Source organism: Suricata suricatta, chromosome 12, assembly GCF_006229205.1.
Source record: "Suricata suricatta isolate VVHF042 chromosome 12, meerkat_22Aug2017_6uvM2_HiC, whole genome shotgun sequence".
NCBI classification, from domain to species: domain Eukaryota; kingdom Metazoa; phylum Chordata; class Mammalia; order Carnivora; family Herpestidae; genus Suricata; species Suricata suricatta.
The window spans coordinates 88,294,928-88,314,538 of NC_043711.1; the positions used below are offsets into that span (position 1 = coordinate 88,294,928).

The 19,611-nt window shown below is 44.9% G+C and overlaps 1 protein-coding gene and 1 long non-coding RNA gene across 4 annotated transcripts in view; one reads left to right on the plus strand and one right to left on the minus strand.

Annotated features, from left to right (window-relative positions):
* Nucleotides 1-9,685, plus strand: part of TOP1 (DNA topoisomerase I) — an 89,664-nt gene extending 79,979 nt beyond the window's left edge. For both annotated transcript variants that reach the window (XM_029919052.1, XM_029919051.1), the window contains 7 exons: nucleotides 1,079-1,264; nucleotides 2,302-2,370; nucleotides 2,837-2,951; nucleotides 3,909-4,036; nucleotides 6,985-7,079; nucleotides 7,309-7,458; nucleotides 8,390-9,685. In XM_029919052.1, coding sequence (XP_029774912.1) covers nucleotides 1,079-1,264; nucleotides 2,302-2,370; nucleotides 2,837-2,951; nucleotides 3,909-4,036; nucleotides 6,985-7,079; nucleotides 7,309-7,458; nucleotides 8,390-8,492 — 846 coding nt within the window. In that variant the 3' untranslated portion in view covers nucleotides 8,493-9,685. The remainder of the gene's footprint in view (nucleotides 1-1,078; nucleotides 1,265-2,301; nucleotides 2,371-2,836; nucleotides 2,952-3,908; nucleotides 4,037-6,984; nucleotides 7,080-7,308; nucleotides 7,459-8,389) is intronic.
* LOC115275340 lies at nucleotides 3,575-19,471 on the minus strand. Of its 2 annotated transcripts, XR_003901498.1 has the most exons (6): nucleotides 18,416-19,471; nucleotides 18,043-18,069; nucleotides 16,808-16,939; nucleotides 16,246-16,371; nucleotides 10,945-11,262; nucleotides 3,575-4,175 (listed from the first exon to the last, which is right to left on the minus strand). It is a non-coding gene; the product is annotated as an uncharacterized LOC115275340 (long non-coding RNA). The 2 variants fall into 2 exon arrangements; XR_003901499.1 differs by lacking the exons at nucleotides 3,575-4,175; nucleotides 10,945-11,262 and adding an exon at nucleotides 16,021-16,169.
* Between the last annotated feature and the right edge of the window lie 140 nt (nucleotides 19,472-19,611).

Below are 19,611 nucleotides of genomic sequence, written 5' to 3' on the forward strand. Positions count from 1 at the left end.
TTTTTAAAAGGGGTGGTTATAACCCTTAAAACTGGTTAAACCACTAATGTATCACAACTACAGTTTGAAAGGCTGATTAAAAATTTTTTTTTATTAAGTCTGTTTGAAAGAGAGATCGAATGAGTAAGGGGGGGAGGCAGAGAGAAAATCCCAGACAGGCTCTGCACTGTCAGTGCAAAGCCCAATGTGGGGCTCGAACTCATGAACCATGAGATCATGACCTGAGCCAAAACCCAAGAGTTGGACACTTTAACCAACTGAGCCAACCAGGCACCTCTGAAAGACCATGAGATCAGTTTATCAGTACCTTTTAGAAGATTTTAGTTTTTTCCTAGTTTTGTACTACTTAGCACAAATTCTGAGTTATCTCAGAAATAAGCAGAATTAAGAGACTTGCCTGTTGAGTCTGATTGCCCAGAATAGAAATTCTCCTTTGTTTGCTGCTTTTTTTATTACTTTTTTTAATAAAAAAGTAATAATTTTATTTAAAAATTTTTAATAAATTGAAATTATCTCTTTAACAACAAATGCTTGAGAGAGTCACCCTTTTTTTTTTTTTAATGTTTATTTATTTTTGAGACAGAGCACAAGCAGGGGAGGAGCAGAGAGAGAGAGGGAGATGCGGAATCTGAAGCAGGCTCCTGGCTCTGGGCTTTTAGCGCAGAGCCCAGTGCAGGGCTTGAACCCATGAACTATTGGATTATAACCTGAGTCAGAGTTGGATACTTAACTGATTGAGCCACCCGGGCCTCCCTGCTGCTTTGTTTAAAAAATTTCTTTCTCCATCCCCATTTGAAAGAACACAGTAAAGAGAAAATTTCTTTCTCCATCCCCATTTGAGAGAACAGAGTAAAGAGAAGCATGGTTTTCTCAGAAAGGACAATACTATTATGATTCTCCATACTTCATTTTATTTGAGGAAGAAGCATTAGTGTAGAATCCAGAATTCCCAGGCCTTGCAGACTGATGCTCTGTTCCAAAGAGAATTGGGAGACTTATTTGGGTTTTCTGGAGATCCTATGAGATTCAAGTATTTTCATGCGTTCTCATCCCCCCCCCCCCGCCCCCCACCGGACAGCTTGCTCTGAGAGCAGGCAATGAGAAAGAAGAAGGAGAAACGGCAGACACTGTGGGTTGCTGTTCACTTCGTGTGGAGCATATCAATCTGCACCCAGAGTTGGATGGTCAGGAATATGTGGTAGAGTTTGACTTCCTCGGAAAAGATTCAATCAGATATTATAACAAAGTACCTGTTGAGAAACGAGTAAGTTACTGTGGCCTGTGCTCCCTGGCCTGTTTTTTCTTTCATTCAGTCATTCAACAAGCAGTTATTGAGTGCTTTTTGTATCCTCTGTACTTTGCTTGGGTAGGAGAAAAATGGTTTGAAAGAGAGGGGAAAGGTGGTGTTGGTTGTCCTGTAATCTCCTTTTAGTCCCTATTTCTCACCCCCTCCACCCATACTACTTTCCTGGGATCGGGGGGCGGGGGGCGCCATGTCCTGTGGTAATGTTCAACACAGCATGCTGTGAGTGGGCCCTTATGACAAACTTCAGCATAAGAGTTAACTCACCATGTTGTAATGGTTCAGCCACATGTTGCACACTTGTCGCTTCTGTAGCTTTGCTCAACCTCTCCCCAACTCCTGGCTGAGCAGAGCAGTAACCTATATCTTCTAGTCTCTGAGCCCACAGCTGAATACGGTGCTGCAGTTCCATGTTTTCCCCAAAGCACTACCTTAAACCAAAGATCTACATGGTACAAGGGCCCCATAATCCAGCCGTTTAACAGCCTCATGTCTAATCAAGTAATTAGGCTTTGCTGGCTGTGGCAGTGGTCTATATTAAATGATTCTAAAGAGACAAGACAATTAAATGTAATATGTTGCCTTAGATTGGGTTCTATACTGGGGAGGTAGAGGACATCATTAGGTCAGCTGACCAAATGGACCATGAACAGAAGATAAAAGTATGTATGTATGTAAAATTTATAAAGTTGATGAGTATTATGCATATGTAAGGGAATATCTATCCTTAGGAAATTCTTGCAAATACCCTGAGGTATTTAAGGATAAAAGATTATAATACAAGTACCCATAAATGGTTCAGAACAAATAGTTAAGAAAGAAATGGGGCAGGCATCTGCTGTGTAAGTGGCAAATGATGTGTAAACTGTTAATGATGGGTGAATCTGGTAAAGGATGTAGGTGTTCCTTATGCTTTTTTATTTTCCAAGTTTTTGTAAGTTTGCAATTATTTCCAAAGTAAAGGCTTTTCAAATAATAAGTTCTGCTATTTCTTTTAGGTTTTTAAGAACTTACAGCTGTTTATGGAGAACAAGCAGCCTGAGGATGATCTTTTTGATAGACTCAATGTGAGTGGACAGAGTGCAGTGGGTTGAAGGAGGGGCCCAGCCAGAGCCACTCAGGCTTCTATGGGGGAGGTTTGCCTGGGGGTGACTTGGTCTCTCCCTTCACTCTGTCCTGTGGCATCCTATCCTATACACACTTCCTCCCTCAGGCACATAGTGAACTCATGAGACAGTCCGACAAACCCTGCTCTTTCATCCTCTTCTCTTGCTGGATGCCCAGCCACTTCTGCTGGAGACTGAATGCTTTATTGGCCTGCTTAAGATTAAAGTACCTCATAGGGAGTTATCATGCAAGCCTATATTTTGGAATTCTTTTTTCCTTTTTTTCTAACATCCCACTGTTAGTGGGAAGTAAACTTGGCAAAGTTGAGATTGCACTGGCATAAATGTCCTAGAGCTTGCCAGAAGTGGCAGGGTGGTATGGCTTTTACCTAAATCCTAATATACTCTCTGTGCCTATCTCCTCCAGACTGGTATTCTAAATAAGCATCTTCAGGATCTCATGGAGGGCTTGACCGCCAAGGTGTTCCGTACATACAATGCCTCCATCACGCTACAGCAACAGCTGAAAGAACTCACAGCCCGTAAGTACTGCTTGTCCAAACAGGCCTGTACCCTTACTGGTAAGTCCATTGCCTTTGCTCAGCTAGCTAGGTCCTAGATCCATTTTGCTTTTTCTCCTTAACTTTTTGACTGCAAACTTTTCCTTCCATATCTCTAAGAGAGAGCTGAGGCTTAGTTGTATAAACAGAAAGTCAGTGCTGTTTCCTTCTTCCTACCCCAACTTCAAGATTTCTTTTCATGGAATGCAGACAGTAGCTTTTATCTGTTCTGGAAATGCCTACATTTTATGTTTTAGATGTATGTTATTGGAAAGGTAACAAGATGAAGACTTAGTGCTATAATGTTTGGTTAAGTTGGAGGGACTAAGGTTTTCATTGTTATTTTTTAAAAGGAAGAGGACATCCTTTCCCATTTTTTCCCCTTTAAGAGTTGATAATATTCTCCTAAAAACTAGGTGCAGAAGGTATAATCAAGATCCCTAAGCTTCTTTTTCTAGAGCCCAGTCGTTGCTAAATTTCCTCTGTTGTCTATAAATATGTCAAGTGGCTTTAGAATGTCATGAAATCCAAAGAGGGGATTTTGAGGGTCAGTGTTTTGGGGTGGGACAAAAGATGCCATGTGACATAAGTAAAATATTCCTCAGATGACACTTTAATGTTTCTTTGTAAAACAGATATACTGCCTTATGATTTTAAAACATAAAGCTTGTGATCCTTCTGCCTTGCCCTCCTCTACAGACCTCTTCTGCCCCAATTCTGCATTTTCTTCAGGCTGCATTGGGTGGCAGGGAGGAGGGGTGGCCTTTGAAACAAGGTGATGACTCTTGACTCAGGTTTTGACCTTGTGTCTTGGAGCACTTGATCATCTTAGTGAGGTGAGGGCTGGCAGAGTCATGAGGAAGAAATGTTGGGGAAGGCACGTGGTATATTCTCCTCAGGTATACGAACTAACTCTTCTATCATCATGTTTCTTCACAGCTGATGAGAACATCCCAGCAAAGATCCTGTCTTATAACCGTGCCAACCGAGCTGTTGCAATTCTTTGTAACCATCAGAGGGCACCACCCAAAACTTTTGAGAAGTCCATGATGAACTTGCAGTCTAAGGTGATGTGGATCTGGATGGTGGGGCCGCAAAATTATGGGAGCCGCATCTACTATGGATAGATAATTTGCAAACGAGAGGCCGTCTGGACTGGGATATGAGGAGGCCAGTTGTAGGTCTGTTCTAAAAGATAGGTCCATGCTAGAGATAAACAAATGGAAATAAGATAGTTGTTATGCTTGATGAAGATAACTGAATATCAGGTACCCATTGTTTATAAAGTCTATTTCTGACTTCAGCTCCAGTCATGATCTTGTGGTTCGTGGGTTTAAGCCCCAGGTTGGTCTCTGTGCTGACAGCTCAGAGCCTGGAGCCTGCTTCAGATTGTGTCTTCTCCTCTCTCTGTCCCTCCCCCATTAGCTCTCTGTCTCTCTCTCTTAGAAGGTCTATATTCTGTGGACAGAAGTCCTGCACGACCACTCTTCCTATTTTGAAAAGCTAAGTTTGATGTGTACCCTCTTTTGAAATATTGTCCTTATTATACATGAGAATAATGGATATAAAGACAATTCCTCACAATTCCTTGCCACAGCCCAGAAATACAACTAGTTCTAAATTAGATTGTTTCAAAATAAAAAGATGATGAACAGTGATATTTTATTTCCCCCTGATCCTAGCACAACTATTTTTATTTTTACACATTCCACATGAGTCATACTTTTATGTAGCTCATCATCAAACATCTTGAATTCTGGCCATATACCAGGGTTGCTGCCCTAGAGGGAGAGCCTAACATGCAAACAAGTAGATGATGTTCCTCTTCCATGTGCTTTTCTTCCCTCTGACTCTGTCTGGTACTGAGCTTTTAAGCCACAAGGCACTAAACATTTTGGTGGTTGGCGCCTCTGTGTAAGCGATGGCTACATAACTAATCCGTTCCAACATACTAACTTTCAGCGAGAATTGGCAGGTATTTCACTCCAGAACAGACGCACAGGGTTGTTCTAAAGGATCAATTATATTGAAATATACTTACCAAATATATTTTAAAGTTTGTGATGTACTTCCTTATTCATTTATTAAGTAAGCTCTGAAGGTGGGTCTAATAATGACTCAATTTTAAGGGTAGTAAATGATCCAGAAATATCTGTACTACATTGGTGGTAAATATACCATAGGTACTACTGATGATATTACTATGGTTTGTTGCCCACATTCATAACTGAAGAAGAAATGATGAATTTCAAATAGAGGTTAGTGAAATTACAGATGTAATTCTTTTCCATCCACATTTACAGAATACGGTACTAGGACAAGTGGAGTTTAAAAATGACTGTTTCAGGGGTGCCTGGCTCAGTTGGCCAAGTGTCCGGACTTTGGGTCAGGTTATGATCTCATAGTTCGTGGGTTCTAGCCCCGCACTGAGCTCTCTGATGTTGGCACAGAGCCCACTTTGGATCCTCTCTCTCTCTCTGCCCCTCCCCTGCTTGTTGTCTCTCTGAATGAATGCATGAATGAAAAAACAAAATCAAAACTAAATATGACTGCTATAAAGTGAGGCTCTATACACATTTTCAGGTCCATGTGTTTTTTTTCCTATTGAAATTTCTTCAAGAAAAATACCCAGTAGTAGTATGTCTGGGTCAAAAGATAATCCCCAACCTACAGTTAATGCTACAGGTGCTATCTGGCTTTCCTAAAGGGATGCACATATGCACAGCAAATGAGTATATATCCCTAGACCTCTCAGATCCTTAGACCATATGGTTGGTAGGCAAAGAACCCTACAGGGCACCCATCCTAGCAGCTCCCATTTGCTGCCACTCTTTTAAATGGTGGTCATGTGGAATTATCTACTCTCCCCATGTTGTTATTCCAAGCCAGAAATGAAAGCATGAATATTCAGGTGCTGTTTACCCAATTCGAGCTACCCGTTTCTCTGGAGCATGAGGAGGTATTTTGTTGATCTTACTCTGGAACCACTGTTTGGGCAGCCCAGGCCGCCTGCCAGACGAGCCCTCCAAGCCCAGGAACCCTCTCCTGTGTGCCCACAAAGCAAACACACGTCCCTGTTTGCCAAGTGAATCAATGGAGTCTTTGATGCTTTGAGAGAATTTGAAACAGCCTGCCAATTTAACATCCACAGAAATGGTTAAAAGATTGTGGTCTGTTAAATTTCTAGTCTAAGAAGAATTTAGCTAGTCGTGTCTGATGCTTTTGTATATAGAATCAGTTCCTTCAGCTTGACTTGGGACAACGTGGATGTTGGAAGTAAGCCATTCATATTAAAATACATTTAATGATTTTCTCACAATAGTGGCCTCTGTTTCTAGTCTTGGGCTATATGTGTATATCTAACACAATTCTAGGCTGAGAGCAACAGCCCAATGTGTGTTGAATCAGGCAAGTATTTATTTACTCTGCAGAGGCTCCCTTGACCTTGTAGGTTAGGAAAGATAATAGCACATCCGAGGTTCTGCCCCAAGCAGCATGAGCTCTGTGGTTTGGGCTCTAATTTCCTGGTGTTGCCTGCTGCTGTCCTTATGCAGGAACTAAGAACTTTGGTTTTCCAGAGGCTTCTGTGAGCAACAAAGGCTGGAATTGCTTCTTTAATCCTTTGTAGACTGGGATTCCATGAGATTTTATTTGGAAAAAGAGATCCCTAGCTCAAAATGTTTTCAGACCTCTGTTTTTGAGTGATAATTAACTGCTTTAATTTCCTTCCAATCTCAGCTCCCTTTCCTTTAAAAAACAAAAGGCCAAAGCCAGGCCGTGCCATGCATGTATAGGTTTGAACAGACTGGCTGAGCTGTTTGGCTTCCTGGCTTCCCTTGGGTAGTCTCACCAGTGCATCCTTTTTTCCTGAGAAGCTGGCAGCTCCTTCCCAGCGTGGTGGCAGAATCTGAGGAATGAGCTGAGTTCAGTAGATGCAAGGATCCTGTCTCAGCTTCATAAAGAGCTGTCTCTGGGCTGATTTTATTGTTAAACTTTGTTGTTCTTCTCCACCTAGATTGATGCCAAGAAGGAACAGCTAGCAGATGCCCGGAGAGACTTGAAAAGTGCTAAGGCTGATGCCAAGGTCCTAAAGGATGCAAAGACCAAGAAGTATGTACCTGGTTGTTGTGCAGAGCTGGGGATTGGTTGAGAGAACAGCAGGGGTAGTATCAGAGGCGCTGGGGCCCCAGCTTTTCTAGAGTTTCTGAGTGGTATCTTTTGGAAATCTCTGTATGTACTTAGGGCTTTCTTGCTTTTGCTGTCCCTGCATGGCAGGGTGGGGCTGCAGTGTTTTTGTCCAGAAGCTAGGCCTGGTTCTTGATGACTTCCATTCTTCTAGGGTGGTAGAGTCAAAGAAGAAGGCTGTGCAAAGACTGGAGGAGCAGTTAATGAAGCTGGAAGTTCAGGCTACAGACCGAGAAGAAAATAAACAAATTGCTTTGGGAACCTCCAAACTCAATTATCTGGACCCAAGGATTACAGTGGCTTGGTAAGCATTGGGCCCTTCTTGAGTTCCGGCTGCTGGCTTGAGAAGGTAGTGGAGGGTTCAAGAGCATTGTTGGCCTTCGCATGCCAGTCCCTGTACCTCACACTTGAAGTCCTTTGGGAAACCCTTGCCGGTCTACTGTGCACACTACAAGTGCACTAGAACATCTTCAGTGGCCTTAAATGGTCAATATACACTGCCTTGGAGCGTGTTTTTGTCTGTTTTAAAAGGCACTTGCAACCTCTACCCCATGGAACTTTAGGACAGGAATGGGAGCTCTTAGCCCTTAAAAAAGGAAAATTTTAAAACGAGTCCATCTAGCTACACTTAAAACTTTCAGTAAATTTTTTAAAAAGAACGCAGATCTGAGCAACCTACAGTTAGAGGGAGCTTATCACAAAGATCCCCTCTTGTGCCCCCTCTTACCTCATACAGTCATAAAATGACATCCAAAATAAGCATCTTCCAAAAAATAATAAAGTCACTTATTAATTAACGTGCGTTTATTAACCTGCTCCTATGGGTCAGAGGTTCCACCCAGCTCTTGGACCCTGTTTGCTCTTTTGCCTTGTTGGGTGCTAGAGGTTGGGTTGGCTGAGGGACAATATGCACTGTGGTTAAGAGCATGGGTGCCGGAGCCAGATCACTGGGTTCCCTTCTTAGCTCCGTGCTCACTAGCTGAGTGACAGTATAAGCAAATTACTCAGCTTGCTGCCTTAGTTTTTTTCCATCAGTACGTCTGTAGTGGCATCTATTTTAGAGGTCACTCTCATGATTAATGAGTACATCATGATGTTAGAATATGTCTGGCACCTTCTTAAAATTCATTCTCCCCAGATGGACATGAAGGAAGCAGCATATTCAAGCCCCCGCCCTGGGTCTGTGCTGTCGCTCCTTGAGACACTAATCTCCCCTTTTTCTCCTTTGTGTGCAGGTGCAAGAAGTGGGGAGTCCCAATTGAGAAAATTTACAACAAAACCCAGCGGGAGAAGTTTGCGTGGGCCATCGACATGGCTGACGAGGACTACGAGTTCTAGCCAGTCTGGAGGGCGGGCAGGGTTCTTTGAAAAGGAACAGTGTGGTTTGATGAAGATGGATAAACTGTGAGCCTTGCTTACCCTCACACCTGAGGGAGAGAGGCGGCAAGTCTTAACAAACCAACATCTTTGCGAAAAGATAAACCTGGAGATATTATAAGGGAGAGCTGAGCCAGTTGTCCTATGGACAACTTATTTAAAAATATTTCAGATATCAAAATTCTAGCTGTATGATTTGTTTTGAATTTTTGTTTTTATTTTCAAGAGAGCAAGTGGATGGGAATTTGTCAGAGTTCTGCCAGGCAAATTCACTGTTTCACTGAAGCATTTGGATTCTCTTAGCTACTGTATACGAAGTCCGATTATATTGGTGCGTTTTTACAGTTAGGGTTTTGCAATAACTTCTATATTTTAATAGAAATGAATTCCTAAACTCCCTCCCCTTTCCCCCATTTCAGGAATTTAAAATTAAGTAGAACAAAAACCCAGCGCACCTGTTAGTGAGAATTGTCACTATCGTCTTGGGAACCAATTTTCATTAAACTTGAAGCAGTCGTGACATCGGCAGTGTTTTGGTTCAGACACCTGTTCACAGAAAAGCATGATGGGAAAATATTTCCTAACTTGAGTGTTCCTTTTTAAATGTGAATTTTTATTTCTTTTTAATTATTTTAAAATATTTAAACCTTTTTCTTGATCTTAAAGATCGTGTAGATTGGGGCTGGGGAGGGATGAGGGGTGAGTGAGTCTAAGGATAATGAAATAATCAGTGACTGAAACCATTTTCCCATCATTCTTTGTTCTGAGCATTCTCTGTACCCTTCAGATATCCATCTTTTTCATTTAAAACCCAGTCTTTCACTTGAAAGGTTTTATTGTGTAAAAAAGTTCCACAAGTCAATAATTTAGAGGAAAATGAGGATTTGGTCCAAAAAAGGAAAAATAATCAAGAATTTAGGGCTTTTATTTTTTCTTTTGTAATTGTGTAAAAAATGGGAAAAAAACATAAAAAGCAGAATTTTAATGTGAAGACATTTTTTGCTATAATCATTAGTTTTAGAGGCATTGTTAGTTTAGTGTGTGTGCAGAGTCCATTTCCCACATCTTTCCTCAAGTATCTTCTATTTTTATCATGAATTCCCTTTTAATCAACTGTAGGTTATTTAAAATAAATTCCTACAACTTAACGGAAATCTAGTGTCTGCCTCTTTGTTACACAAGGTCCCCAACCTCCCTGGGCATTGGGGCCTGTGCTGTGTGTGGGATGTGGTCTCACTGCTCAGCTCAGCAATGGTGGCTCCCTCCCCAGGGGCTGGGTGGGGCCTAGAAGCGGCTGCACCTGTCCTGCTGTCTTGGGTGTGGATCAGAGAGGAGCCAAAGTCCGTATCCTACAATAGAAGGAGGCCCAGGAAGTGAGGGAGGATGCAAGAACTGAATTTGGAGCCTAGGGTAGGTAATGTTTATTGAGAAGATAAAGTGAATGTATTTGGGAGACAGGCTTTCTGAGTGTATTGGCCAGAAGCAGTAGGGGGCTTGTCTGGGTTTCCCTGTATGGCTAAGCTTACAGTCAGGATGTAAGAATGAAGGGTCCTAAGCCAGTGATCCCGTAGGCCCAGCTACAGACTTCTCCTTGTATTGATTGGTTAATTGAAAAGTGTGGTCTGTGGCCACTCCCCAGGGCTCCTGTACTCACATTTGTAGGGTCCCTATAAAATTGTTCCTTATACTAGGATACTGTTAAGTCTGGAATTTAGGGTGAAGAGAGCGCTTTCCTGGCCAGATAGAGCAGGAAGAAGACCAGTAGTCAGAATTGGTCACTTAGCCCTAGGACCTCTAGCTTGCTAGCATGCCCAGGTATATTTTGGGAGAAGAGCCATCTCCTGGATGGCCTCTCAGCCCTCCTGAGGCTGGGGTCTGGGTGGTGGTATCCCCACTGCAGAGAACCCTGAGGGTTCTCCTTGGCAGCCTGGATTTCACTGGTCAGTGAGGGGGGTAGCATTTACCCCAGGAATAAAGGAGGTTATACAGCCATCTGTGCTTTGGAGCTGATTACAACCCAGTATTTTTTTAATTGTGTGGTGTTGAGGTAGCTAAACCATTGAACATAAGGAATAGCAACCCAGAGGGTCTTGAAACACCTGATCGATACACTGTATGTACTTTGTGGCTCAGGGGTGAGTGATGAGAACGTGGGCCCCAGGTTTGGGACTGGAGCAGGACCTGCCACAATCGGGACAAACCTTGGTCCACAACTAGAAATCAGGACAGGAGGCCTCACAGGCATGATTTTACTCATAAGCAGCAACTCGTGCTGACCTTTCCCAGCAGGGATCTCCCTATAAATCATCTGAGGGCAGGTGCATACCAACTAGATCCTGTTCAAGAATGACTGTGAAGAGCACCCTTGGTGGTGGCAGGCCTGGGAGAGCAAACCAGAGGATGGGAAACTGACCTGGCCAGTGGAGATGAGGGAAGAGGCTGAACAGGGAGGTGAGGGCCAGATGTGAAAGACGCTGAGAAATGCTTGAGCCTGGAGTCAGGAGAGAATTCCTCTCAATTTCTCCAGTAGGTTTGGTTCCCTCCTTACACTTCAGTGTTGTCCAGGAGCAGAGGCCTGATGTGTAGGGTCTGAGAAACTCCCTCCTGTCAGGTTCTTCGGTGATGCTCAAGTCCAGCTATAGGCAAAGCGGGACGGCCTCCAAGTGCTATGTTAGCCAGGTATCCGGGGGCTTGCTCAGCAGCTCCCCCATCCGTCAAATCCACCTTGGGCCTGTGTCACATTTAAAAGAAAAAAAGCTCACAATTCCCAGCCATTTCCCTCTCAGTCTCCATTTCACATACGAGCGCCTGGAGCCTACCGTCTGCAGCACCAGGTCATCCCCCACCCACTGTGACCAGCTTCTGTCCCACCTTGTCCCCAATTCCTCCCTCCATTCTGACCACAGTTGCCAACAAATGAGTGACCCGTAGATGGGCTTGCACTCTATCTTAAGCTTGTCTTGGCACTGGGCATGTGACCACTCTGACTTAATAGCCCTACTAAAATATATTTTACCTATCATCATAAACATCCACCTGTGTCAAGTGTAGTTTTTGTACCTACTGAGGGGTACGGCCATCACCATAAATCAGTTTTCACAGATCCTCCTCCCCCGTCAGATCCCCTGTGCCCACGTAAGAGTTAATCCCCACTCCCATCTCCAGCCTCCACTAAATCTACTTGCTCTACAAATCTGTCTCTCCTGGACATCACACACAAATGGAATTGTACAAACGTGCCCACTCCCATCTTCAATCCCTTCTCTCTGGCTCCCACCATGGCACCCTCTCCTGGTTTTACTCCAGTCCCCTGTCAGTCTGCTGCATCTCGGATACCCTCGCCCCAGGCCTGGCTGCTGTGGCTGTCTCCTCCCTAGCCAAACTCATTTGCCTGTGAGGGTAGGGTGTTGACTCCCAGACCTGTCTCCAGGTGAGACCCCTTGGTTGGGCTCCTGTGCTGGAGCTGTGGGGCAGGCAGGTCCCCAGGCTACTCAAGTCTCCAATTTCTGGAACTCGGCTCAGTACCAACAACTCCATGGCCACTGGGCTGTTCCCAGCTCACCGAAAAAGTACCTCCATCCGCTGTCCCCTCAACCAGAGTCTAGGAGCCCCCGTCTTTCACTCCTCTCTCTCACCTCCACACCTGGTAAGTTATTAACTGAAATCTCCTCTTGAATACCATATACACCAAATATAGGTAGCTCCCCCACAGAAAACTTTTAAAAAAATGTATTCTGAGCAAAGAGTTTTCTTACATTTTGGTCTGTACAAAATCCCTCACATAATGGGATGCTCTCTCGACTTGTTTTGAACCAAAAAGCACTTTTTGGAAAAAACACATTACCCTGAAATGACCTCAGTCAAGCTAGTTTTGGACGATTATAAGTAGTCCCCTGACAAAATCAGTAAGCAAAGGGGCAAAGAAATTTACCACAGACTTAGTAATTATTTCTCACAATCCCAAGTATGACCTATAAATAAGCCTCTTAAAGATCACTTTAATAGCAATACAGTTTTGATTTTTTTAGGGTTGATAGAGATCCTTTGTGTGTGTGTGTGTATTATATAATATATATAACATTATATATGTGTGTATTTAACAGCAAAACACTGAAATACTTACATTGAACATTATAGTGTTAAAATTTGTGTCAAAATAATATGGAAGGGGTTAGTAGGGGGAGTTTGACATGAAACAAGCAAGAGTGGCCATCAGTTTATAATTGAAGCTGGCTGATAGGTACAAGGAAGCTCACGGTGCTATCCTGTTACACTTAAATACACTTGAAATTTTCCATAAAAATTTTAATAAATACAGTAGTTATGCAGATCATTAGTATATACCTATGGGAGAAATGAAACCTGTTTTAATGTTATATATGAAGGATAATGATGCTGAGATTAAAATTTCTAGTAATAGTATAACATACTGATCTGAAAAGTACTCTGCAACAACATGAATGAGTCTCGAAAACAGGCTAAACAGAGACCAGAGGTACATACTTCTATTTCCAAGTATGTGAAATTCCAGAATAGGCACCACTACTCTGTAGCGATGGAAAGTTGGTTATGATTTTCCGATGGGGGCAGCAGAGACAGACTACCAAGAGGCAGCAAGAAACTTCAGGGTGATGGAAATGTTCCATATCTTGATTAGGTGGAAGTTACAGGAGGGCATACATTCGTCTTATCTCACCAAACTTTACACTTAAATAAAGGATGCATTTTTTAGTATGTAAGCTATTCCTCAATAAAGCTGATTTTTCAAAAATGCTGTCAACTGAGAAGGCAGTGAAGGTGATGTGCTTTCAGAAATTATATGAGTCACAGTGGCCCTAATGGTGACACTTACATAGAAATCAAGGACTCATAAAGAGTTTGAACATAAATTTATTGCTGGACAGGCAAGAGTGGGAAAAATCAATATTCATAAATCAATATACTGTTTTAAATAAGACATGACTTAAAATACTGTATATATATGTAGCGGTGCCTGGGTGGCTCAGTTGGCTAACTGTCCAATTTGATTTCAGCTGAAGTCACGATTTCACAATTCGTGGATTCAAGCCCCACATCAGGTTCCACACTGATGGTGCGGAGCCTGCTTGGGACTCTATCCCTCTCTTTCTGCTCCTCCCCTTGCTCTTTTTTAAACTGTTAAATTGGGCATTTGAACTGTGCATCTCTAAGGTTTATATTTTAGCTGCAAAGAACCACAAAATACCTGGGGTACCCTTATTGCATAAATAAATGATCGCCTTCTATTTGGAGCTGCCACATCTTCAGGCATAGATACTATCTCTCACTTTGCTCTACCCCCACAGCCACCAACAGGGGTCTCTTCTCAGTGCTCCAGGGGCCCTTATCACACTGAATTGTCATCTGTTGACAAACGTCTGTTGGCATTTCTTTACCCACAACTAGAGTGAGAACCTGGTCTGATTCATCTCTGCTGTCTTATTGCTGTTGAGGAGCAACAGGAGAGCTTGTTGAAGGAAGAGAAAGCAGGAAAGCAGAGGTGGGCCTGGGACTGGACCAGTGACCGGTAAGGGCTTTCCCCTTCTTTCACTCTTACTTCAGAAAAGCAATGACGGTATTCCTGCCACCTCTCTGAAAAACGCATATCTGGAGCCCAGGTCTCCTGCCTCAACATCTGGCACCTAATATAGGAGCCCATCAGCGAAGGGGAAAAGCAGAATCTGCAGAGAGAGCAGAGTCCTGGGAGTGGCTGGGCCAGGCCTGGTTTTGCCTGGAGTGATAGTAAACATGAGGCTCTGGCGGCTGGGGGTCCAGGTACAGAAGGAAGCAGAAGAACATGATCTAAGAAGGTGAGACCCAACGACTAAGTTGGAGCCATAGATCGATATTAGGACCAGAGGTCAAGAGCCCAAACTGCATATTTTGGGATGCAGCTCAGGGCATACCGAGAGAAGTATTGAGTACCAGCTATATACTGAGGTACAGGTTAGGGGCTACAAACTCAGCGATGAGATGGGCTGATCAGACACCTAACAAACTACCAAGCAAAATTTTAAAGAAAAGGGATAAAACTTCATTTGAGGAAACAAATACTACAAATCTATAACTCTGCGTACTTTCAATTGTGGAAGGGGCTTCACTAAACTATAGAAGGTATAGAATACCTTCTATAGTCATGCAAAGTTATTACAAGGAACAAACGAAAACTGCATCAGCATTTGCTATTGATCTGTTGCAAACATTCTACACTATATCAATCAAGTGTCCATTTGAGAAACTTAATATTTATTTTTGAGAGAGAGACAGAGAGAGAGAGAGAGAGAGAGAGAGAGAGAGAGAGAGAGAAAGAGAGAGAGAGAGAGAGAGAGAATATGAGCAGGCTAGAGGCAGAGAGAGGGACACACAGAATCCAAAGCAGGCTCCAGGCTCTGAACTGTTAGCACAGAGCCTGATGTGGGGCTCGAACCTATGAACCATGAGATCATGACCTGAGCTGAAGTTGAACACTTTACCAACTGAGCCCCCCAGGCACCCCAAGAAACTTTTTATAATTCAACCCCAAGAAAATGTTTCTCCCTCAGGAAATCAGTTCCCAGAATAAAAAGTTTTTGCTTTGGCTACCAGGGAGCTCAACCACATTGGATTCTCAGTAACAGCAGTTGTGTTAACCCACACTAACCATATTATATTCTTCCTTCCAGTGGCACATTCCATTTCTACAGTGCAATATTTTTGTCCTTTGTTTTAAATACTCAACTTTTTTAAAGGACTGGAAAGGAATACATTTGAGGTGGGCACAGCGAAGTGCCACTCAGAGTCTCCTTCAAGGAAGCACTTGTTGCCCCAACTGCTGGAGGCCCGGTCAGCCCTCAAAGATCACCTCAGTTGCAGAGAATCATGTGACTGAGGCTGTGCTCTTCCCAGGGCTGACTGAAGTGGGGCTAAAAAGGCCCAGCCATTTCAAGCCAGCACCAGACCAAACAGCTCCCTGGAGGTTGGCTGAGGCTGTCATTAGGCCTGCATCACAGCTGAGCTTCTCTCTGTGCCCCGTCCTGTTTCCTTCTCTCCCTTCCCCAGTGTTGATCCCAAGAGCACCCCCGAACAAACATTTTGCACACTACTCTCTGCCACAGAGCCCGCTTACCAAAGAACCTAATCTGTGACACCACTTAACCAACTATAGATGGTCCCTGATGTATAACAGTCTTACCACGGTTCATCTTTACCACAGTGCAAAAGCAATATGCACTCAGTAGAAACCGTACTTTGGACTTTGATCTTTTCCTGGCTAGCCATCTGCAGGATGATCCTCTCTAGTGATGCTAGGCAGTCGCCATGACGCCCAGTCAGCTGTGGGATCAAGGTCAACAACCACTGCGCACCGTGGTTCCATTTTTCCATATTTCACGTTCACTACAGTATTCGGTAAATGACAGGAGCCATTCAGCACTTTCGTAGAGGACAGGCTTTGTGTTAGATGGTTTGGCCCGACCTGTAGGACCACGTAAGTGTTCTGAGCACAGTTAAGGTGAGCTAGGCCAAGCTGTGATGTTCTTCTGGAGGGTAGGCCCAGTAAATGCATTTTCGGCCTGTTATATTTTCAACTTCTGATGGTTTTATTGGGCTGTAACCCCATCGTAACTCAAGGAAGATCTATAACTAAACATGGGAAACACATCAGGTAGCAGTACTATGGAAAAGGGTGAGAACACACAACAAAATAGTTCACACCTACCTGGGAGGCGACATAGCATTGACTCCACAGCCAGGTTGCCTAGGTTTGAATCCCGTCTCTCCCACCTCAGTTCTATGTCCATAAGCATGTCTCTTCATCTCTCTGTGCCTCATTTTTTTTTTTCATCTGAAAATCAGAGATAATAAGAGTACTTATCTCCAAATGCTGTAATAAGGAAGTGAGCCAATGTAGGTAAAGCAGTTACAGAGGACTTACTATATCCCAAATGCTGCTCTAATTGAGCACCTATGAGATCAGGCCCATAGGGCCAGAGGGGCATCTGAGCTGGACCCTTACCCAGAATCCAGGCATAGGGATGGTGGAGAACTGGGCATGCTGAAGCATGAGTGCTGACAGAAATAGGCCCAAGCAGGGCTAGCCTGGGTGATGTCAGGGCGTGTGCCTCGTGTGGGTTCTGGGCTGCTCCCTCCAAGCCAGCGCAGCTGCATGCCTTGCCAGTAACACCCACGTACCCATATATATGCTGAGCTGGGGGAAGCCCAAACCAACCGCACCCTCTGCATGCCCTGCTTTTCCTGAGTCTCTTGGTGGAGGGAGGTACCTGAGGCCTGGGATGCTGGTTTAGAAGTCCCAGGAGGAAACAGAGCCTTGTTTTCTGATTAAGGGCCTGGCAGCAGACTGAAAACTTGAGCTCCTGTTGACAGAGATTTCTGGAGCCCCTCGGTGCCTGGCCCTGGAGGCAAAAGCAAGGAAGCAAGGTCTGTGTGTTGGGAACCTCTTAGAAAATGGAGAAACAAGTTTTAAAAGTGTATCACAGCCTGCAGGCTGCCCAGGTAAGTACAAGGAGGAGGAGGGGGACAGGAGCACAACAGGGGGGTATCCCGGATATATGGACAAGATCAGGTAAGTAAGGAGAGGCCCCATGCAGTCCCCCCTGTCTTCCTGGCTTCCCTCCCATACTCCCCCTCACTTAGTAAACTCAAGCCTTCTTTCTTTTTTTTTTAAATTTTTTTAATGTTTATTCATTTTTGCAAGAGAGACAGAACACGAGTGGCAGAGGCAGAGAGAGAGAGACAGAGACAGAATCTGAAGCAGGCTCCAGGCTCTGAGCTGTCAGCACACAGCCTGACTCAGGGCTCCACCTCAGGAACGGTGAGATCATGACCTGAGCCGAATTCGGACGCTTAACTGACTGAGTCACCCAGGTGCCCCACTCAAGCCTTCTTTCTATTTCTACACTCTTTAAGCTCTTTCTGGCCTCAGGGCCTTTATATATGATGTTAAGTCCACCTGGAAAGTGCTTTCCTCCAATCCACCCCTAATAATTCACCTGGCCAGCTACTCGCATCCTGTAGGCCTCTACTGAGTCCAAGCCAGGCCTTCCTTTTCTACCAAGAGAGATAGATCTAAAGTACCCGTTTCTTGTGTTTTATCTCCTAACCCTATGTGCTCTTTCTGCCTATCCACCATCACCACTAACCCTAAATAACACCGTTTACCTGTTTAATGTCTCAATTCCTGGAGGTCTGGTGCTGGATTTCTCTTTTTCTTCCAACCCATAGCACCAAGGCCCAGCACGGGGAAGCTCAGGGGGAGCACTACTTTTAAGCCCAAGTCAGCCCAAGCCACACTCCAGGAGCACTCACGTTCTGTGAAGTTCCCTGTGCTCAGGGCCTGCCATGGCCAGAGCCTCCCTTCATCTGTGCCCACTGACCACTGACCACCAGGACCTACTAAGGCTGTCTTGTGAAGCCGAAAATTGATTAAGTCAGAAAGAACTGGGTTCAAATTCCCACTTGTTTCTTATGTGGCCTTGGGGCAAGTTGTAGAACTTACCTGAATCTCAGTTTCCTCATCAGTAACCTGGAGACAAAAATCCCTGATTAGAGGGTGATTATGAGGATCAGGTGTAACCACAAGTGTAAGCCTAGGCTGGGTACTGGGTCAATTTTAGTGCCCTCCTCCCTCCCACTTTAAAGGGTGGGCACTAGGTGGCAGTCCATCTCAGCCACTACACCTCCCTTCAAGTGGCAGAAACCTACAAAAGTCTGAACTTCCTGCTGGATTCTCAGCTTCTTAGGGGCCACACTCGGAATTAAAACAAACTCACTCAAGTTACCATTGCACCAAGACAAAGTCAGAGGCAGCCCCAGGCCCCTGTCACCACCCAGCTGGCTTAGGTTGTCTGAGCACACAGTCATATACTCACAAATTCCAGAAACCTGGATCTTTCTCTGGTACCAGGTGGGTGCTCTGCTGGGCCTCTCACCTCTGAAGTTGTCCTGCTCTGCCTGACTCAACATTTGTCAGACCGGCTCCACTGTGACTTCAGTTTCTGTGACGGGATGGCCACATTGCAGGGGAAAGTCTAGGAGAATGGCTTCAGGAAGATGGAGTGTGAATTATTCAAATAACCACTTAAAGGCCTTGTGGCTGGAGAATGGAGAGTGAAGAGTGGTGGGGAGAGATGAAGTGGGAGGGAACGAAAGGGGCCAGACCGCACAGGACCAGCTGGAACAGGATGGAGTGTGGATTTAACCTGCAATGGGAAGTCATGGAGGGTTTGAGGCCAGAGGTAGGGGATTGCAATTTAATTTCTTTTTAAAACCTGACGCATGAAGAACAGATGCAGGCAAGACCAAGGAGGGTAAATAGTCTGCATGAGAAAAGACGTTGTACTTGTGGGTGGAGTAGCGATATTCCACGGTAAACAAGCCTTTCTAGATTGTCGGGTGGTAGAGGCAGACGTAGGGCTCAAGGATACCTCCAAGGGTTTTGGCCCAAGCATCTCAGAATAGGGCCATGTTCTAAGAAAGTGAAGACAGCGGAAGAGCAGTTTGAGGAGGAGGGTGGAGCCGGCAGTGGGGTGTTTGGGATATACAGATTTGGCGCTGCAGCTGCCTGGGTCTGGGGGTGAAGCCCTGGGAAAGGCCTTAGGAACGGGCTCAGGACCCAGCCCAGAGGAAGAGAACTTCTGGGGCTGAAAGGCAGTGGCCTGAGAGGGAGGAGAAAAACCCGGGGAGTTAGTCCGGGGTAACTAAAGCTCCAGAGAGCATTTGCAAGAAGGGCGCGTGGAGGCAGAGAGGTGGGGGCGGGCAGTAGCTGATGAGTGGAGGGCGCAGAGATTTAGACCACTGGGGGCCAAGGGTCTAAACGCCTTGCAGAGGAGGCTCTTGATAAGGGCTTCTCCGAAAGAGTGGACCGTCGAAGGTCACACTGGCCGCAGGGGCGGGGCAGACCTGGCTCTGGCCTTCGCAGGAGCGGCCTGTGGGCCAGCCCTGCGCCGCCGAAGGAGAGGGGCGGGACAGGCCTGCTGTCCATCAGAGGCCGTCGGCCAATCCGCAGGCGGCTCCGCCCCCCGCCCCGCCCCGCCCCGCCGAGGGCGCGCAGAGGACCCGCCTCCAC